Source organism: Haliotis asinina, chromosome 13, assembly GCF_037392515.1.
Source record: "Haliotis asinina isolate JCU_RB_2024 chromosome 13, JCU_Hal_asi_v2, whole genome shotgun sequence".
Classification (NCBI taxonomy): Eukaryota; Metazoa; Mollusca; class Gastropoda; order Lepetellida; family Haliotidae; genus Haliotis; species Haliotis asinina.
The window spans coordinates 11,806,020-11,811,923 of record NC_090292.1 but is presented as its reverse complement, the minus strand read 5'-3'; the positions used below and the strand labels follow the sequence as shown (position 1 = coordinate 11,811,923).

Here is a 5,904-nt window from a genome sequence, read left to right as displayed (position 1 = left end):
ATGAGTACGGTTTTACGCCGCTTTTAGCAGTAGTCAAGAAATATCACGGTAGGGAACACCACAAATGTGCTTCGCACCTTGTACCAATGCGGGGACATCCTTACAGTGAGTGAATTAGTGAGTACGCTTTTACGCTGCTTTCAGCAATATTCCAGCAATATCACGGCAAGGGACATCACAAATTTGCTTCGCACAGCGTAACCATATGGGGGACACCCTTACAGTAAGAGAGCACGGTTTTCAGCCGCTTTTAGCAGTATTCCACAAATACATATATCATGGCAGGGGACACCACAGATTTGCTTCACACGGCGTGACCATTTGGAGACATTCTTAAGGATGAATTTAGTCAAGTGTGACACACTGAAGAGAGAGGTCCAACACACGCGCGGCCATCGCACAACTGAACCAAGTGAAAGTGTCTGTAGATCAACTTGAAGTTTGTTGCCAAATCCTGGTGGAGACTGGACACCGGAATGTCGCGCAAGTAGGTCGCTAGTCAACTTTGTGTGCAGTGTCACAAAAACCCCTAGTGTGCAGCACACAAACCTGTGCACTTACAAATAACCCACGAATCCGTTGGTATATGACCAGATGGTGGCCACAAGAATATGTGCAAACACCTTTTTGCGGGTACAGCATCGTGCTGTGAACTTGGACAAAGCACTGTGACTATGTATCCCAGTCCACCCGTCTGTTAATGGGTACCTCGATAGGATGAGAGAGCCACAATAAACTCGGTGCGCCATGTGGCAGCAAGAGTTGTATACTCCCAAGGGAGCTGAGATCGAAACACGATGGGCATTTAGGACTGACATCCAGTGATCGAGGGAAAAAATACCAGCGTCTTGAGCATGCACTAGTGCGTGAATATGTGCGCTATATAAATACCCTATATCCTATTCTATCCTAATCATAAGTGGATGTTCTTTCTTCATATTCCCGTGTATTGCTGTCCCGTCTATAAATACTGTAGATATGATGTCTGTGATGTGTTTATCTGAACTTTTCATGCATATGTATATGGTGCTGTCACCTTGGGATGTTCTTTTCCGTCTTCTTCGTCTTCTACTTCTCAAGACACGTGATTCGGCCAACGTGACTGCCATTTTCTTCTTTTTACCAAGTCATTAACGTTGTGCTTGTCTCTCGGCTGCTAGTAGAAAGTCACGTGTTCTCCCGTGTCTGTTTGCCTGCACAGACGTTTACCAGGAGGTGTCGCCGTTGAATGGATCTGGTCACGTGACTAACTGCATCTGAAATGCATGAGTATAAAACCAGGGACGTGACATGCTGCACTGCTAGGGGGTTAGGTCGAGCACACGACTGGAACCTGACTAAGGTCTGGGCGAGCAGACACTGTTTCTGTGCTGAAATTCTTCAAAGGCATTTAGAAGTTGGTGAGGTAATACAAGACACTATTATGGATGACAGCTTCTTTAATTCTTTAACACGACGTTTCAAGGCTAATTCTTGCCCCTTCGTCAGGTGGATAATGAGCATAGGTAACATTGCAGAATATATATAGGTATACATGAAGCCAGGGAGGTAAGATGTATATACAAGCACATAAATGTAATTAGGTATGTACAATCACAGAGGAGAGTTGAAAGGAGGAATGTTTTAACAGCACCTGGTTGTTTACACAGCTGATAGACTGAGAGTCTATGAGTCCTTGTTGACACACCAGGCAGAGGGTAGGTACACGCCTTGATCGCTATTGATCTTGTATTGTATTGTTTCTGTGCTGATTTAATGTTACCAATTTGTATAAGATGTTAGCAGCACTGTTAACCTGCACGTGTATTCATTCATGTCTTTGAAATTGTCTTTACATATACCCTGAGACATAATTCAACTTCCTGTGGCTTAATTCAGCGAACCTTGACAAGAATGCAATTTGCCGATCGAAGTTACTGTAACGCTAATTGTTTTTGACTCCAGATACCCCTTCATAGGGTGGGATTAACGTACATCCAAGTTTATCCTGATCAATTAGACTCCTTTGGATGTATGTATGTATGTATGTATGTATGTATGTATGTATGTATGTATGTATGTATGTATGTATGTATGTATGTATGTATGTATTTATGTATGTATGTATGTATGTATGTATGTATGTATGTATGTATGTATGTATGTATGTATGTATGTATGAATGTATGCATGCAAGTGTGTATGTGTGTGTGTGTATGTGTGTGTGTGTGTGTTGTTTAACGCTGAACTCACCAATATTCCATCTATATGTCTATAATTAATCGAGTTAGAACCAGACAAGCCAATGACCAACAGCATGAATACTGATCTACGCAGTTGCAGTATTTATGAAGATAGCATGTTTTCTGTGAAATCTTTAGTCAGGGACTGGCCCAACGCGGAAGCTTTCTAGGCAAATTGGTTTCCAGGGTTACATATGTTATCTCCGTGACTCATTACCTAGCATGTCTCTGTTTTGACGTCTATCGTTGAAAACAACATGTACAGTTGACTGTAGGGATTCACAATCAACTGACTATGTCTCTCTCTGTAAACACAAACTCATAGAAGCAGAAAGACCTAAAACGATGAAACGCCTGATGTTTGTTGAATAAGTATATATAATGTTTTCAAAGCTGATGAGCAACAGTTTTACTTTCAACAGACCAACAATGTCTACAAATTTGACTTTGGGCAGGAATGTACACTGTGGTGTTGATGCTATTTTCTTTTCATTACAGACTGGAAAAAACTGCAAACGGCAAAACACTTCCAATGGCTGGCAAAGGTATTTGTTTAATATCCAGAAACGTACTGAAGTTGTTCTAGAAAACCGCTTTGTAACTGCACAATTTAATGTGTGGAACTGTGCCAAAAAGTAATGCATGCACACTATACTTTTTATATTGTACAGCACACAAAGAAACACTTTTTTATGAAAATAGTGATAGGTGCTGCCTGTACAACAGACATGGTTACCTTCTTCACAAACACCTGGTGTCATTTTAGATTTTAAGGGCACACGCAATCTGTTTTAGTGCACATTTGAAGGGAATTATGCTCAGGCTTTGACATTTCAAACTGAGCTGATTAATCACATAGTTAGGACTCAGATAATGAAATTATCACTAGCATTGCATGTAGTCAGAGTGAAACAGGAGTCTTACAATCATGTCAATAAACAAATTAATTTCTGATCACATTAGTGCGAAGAAACGTTAGTAAGCTAAAAATAAACATGGCAAATGGTTAAAAGTAAAGTGTTGATTAATGTCATTGTGTAGAACCTTGTGAAAGACAATGATCATTCTCCTTCACAGGAACTCATACTCGTTTTCTGGACAAGGAAATTCGGATGGTGCTTGTTGGAAAGACTGGAGTAGGTAAAAGTGCCACAGGGAATACAATATGTGGAGCGGGAAAGGGGGAAAAGGTATTCGAATCAAGGGCTAGGGCAAAGTCTGTTACAACGAAATGTAAAGAACATTGCTTTAACCGCTTTGGGTACGACTTGCAACTTGTTGACGTCCCAGGCTTTTGTGACACAAGCAGATCAGATGACGACATCAAGAAAGAGGTCATGAAATGTGTAATGATGTCATCTCCTGGAATACACGCCATTCTTTTCGTCGTGCGTATAGGAAGGTTCACTGAAGAAGACAAAAAGACACTGGAAACATTTCTGCAATGCTTTGGAAAAGAAGCTAGAAGATTCGTGATTGTTGTTTTTACTGGAAAAGATGAACTGGATGAGGAGGATGATACTATTGAAAACTACATAGGCGATTGCCCAGTAAAACTGAAGACGTTTTTAATGGAATCAAGTCATCGCTTTGTTTCTGTTGGAAACACAGGGTCTCCTGAAGAGAAGGATAAATTTGTCAAAGACCTGATAGACATGGTAAAGATCATGGTTGCTGAAAATGGAGGTGAGTGCTACACAAATGAGATGTATGACCGATGTGAAGCTGAACTTCGGGAAGCTGAGAAGAATGAAAAACTTGAAGGGAACAGGCAGAAGGAATTCGAAGAGAAACTTAAACAAGAAACTGCTGCCTTTGAAGAACAGTTACAGATCCAGCGTCTTCAGATGCAAGAAATGGAGAAGCAAATGGAAAGGGAACGAAGAGAAAGGGAACAAGATCAAGAAAATCAATTGAAAGAACGTTTGAAGGAATTAGAACTTAGACTACAGGACGACGAACAAAAGAAACGTCTTGAAGAAGAAAAGAAACGACTGGCAGAACAAAATGAGGCAGCGGAAAATACGAGAAGAGAGCTCGAAAAAATGAAAGAATTTCAGAGAATGCAAATGGAAGAGTTCGAACGCAGGAAAGAAGAAATGCGACTTGACGAGGTTCGTAAACAGTTACGAGAGAAGGTTGAACAAGAACACCCTGGTCTCCTTGAAACAGCATGGGATTGGTGTGCTTCGTGGTTTAGATAGTGTATCAAACATACTTCCAAAGACAGAAACTGATATCGCTGATTCGTGCATTATATTTTTCAACACTGCTTTTTTTCTCCTTTTGCATCCAATCGAATCAGATTTTTGACAGACGTTGGGTAAAAAGGTAATATTGGTCACGTGGCAGCTGCTTGGAAACGGGCCAAGAATGCCATATCTTCATTATGGTAATGGTAGCCATGGGTGTTTGTTGCCGTTTGTACTAGTGCGGAGGGATGGTATTTTAGTGGTGCTACCTACAGTTTATGATTGCCATATACTGAGAAAGTGCCAACTGGTCTTCTATAAAACCAACGCATACAAATATTGAACACCATGCGTTGGGTATGATGCAACAATGGTATCGATCCACATGACTGCTCTTCTGCCAAGCCTTTCAGCCCCTTTACCACGGAATTATAAGTGTCAACCCACGCGTCAGTCCATTTATTTAGAAATGTCTGCACATAGATTGGTTTCTAGAGGATGCACCAAATATGCCACAGAAACAATGTAATGTCAATCCCCTGTGTATAACTGGGCGTGTCATCGTTTCATTATCTTGCAACTGTTGTGTGTTTGGCTAACGTAATTTTGTTCTAGAATAACCGGTCGTGCTTTTTAGTTTAATGTATACACAAAAGTTCTGGAGGAGCTAGATGTTGATATCAATAATCTTTTGAGATGGCCTATACATATTTCTGCCTCGGCAAAATCTACCCTTTCGTCTCTATATATCGGCCTTTATTTAACTTCTCAGTAAACAGTACGTATATGTTAGATATCTGGCCTTAAAAGTTTAAACCATATATATCAATCAGTTCTAGAAACAGGGAGATGTAAACTTTTTACATGTTGCTTTAATGAATAAACTCGGCAAAAAACTGACATACTTTCTCCTTGTTAGGCTTACAAATTACATGAAGTACCTGAAACACACCATGATCCACAAAGCACCAACACAGACCTACACAACAGAGATCGTACACTCAGATCTAAACATCCTGTACTGTCCTTCATCCCGACCGATATAAACCACGGGTCTCTATGTTCCTTAAAGCTACACACATTTTCTTGACCGATGCAGTCTCACAACCAGGTCTATATGTCTAATTTAGTCCCACATCTTCAATACTGTCTACCCAGCCCTACACCCAGGTCTATATTGTCCCACACCTTCCCTGTGATCTATCCAACACTACACCAAGGTCTATATGTACTATGTTGTCCCACACCTTCCCTGTGATCTATCCAACACTACACCAAGGTCTATATGTCCTATGTTGTCCCACACCTTCTCTGTGAACTAACCAACCCTACACCAAGGTCTGCATGTCCCATATAGTCCCACACCTTCTCTTTGATCTACTCAACCCTACACCCAGGTCTATATTGTCCCACACCTTCCCTGTGATCTATCCAACACTACACCAAGGTCTATATGTCCTATGTTGTCCCACACCTTCTCTGTGAACTAA

General features: G+C 40.9%; 1 protein-coding gene across 2 annotated transcripts; it reads left to right on the top strand.

The window, feature by feature from the left end:
- The first annotated feature begins 1,271 nt into the window (after window positions 1-1,271).
- LOC137259795 (GTPase IMAP family member 4-like) lies at window positions 1,272-5,316 on the top strand. 2 transcript variants are annotated; one of them, XM_067797409.1, is made up of 3 exons: window positions 1,272-1,405; window positions 2,721-2,767; window positions 3,300-5,316. In XM_067797409.1, exons 2-3 carry the CDS (start codon window positions 2,755-2,757, stop codon window positions 4,424-4,426), a joined length of 1,140 nt encoding a protein of 379 aa, XP_067653510.1. In that variant the 5' UTR covers window positions 1,272-1,405; window positions 2,721-2,754; the 3' UTR covers window positions 4,427-5,316. The 2 variants fall into 2 exon arrangements, with proteins under 2 accessions (XP_067653510.1, XP_067653511.1); XM_067797410.1 differs by having other exon boundaries at window positions 1,301-1,400; window positions 3,300-5,312.
- Window positions 5,317-5,904: the final 588 nt, after the last annotated feature.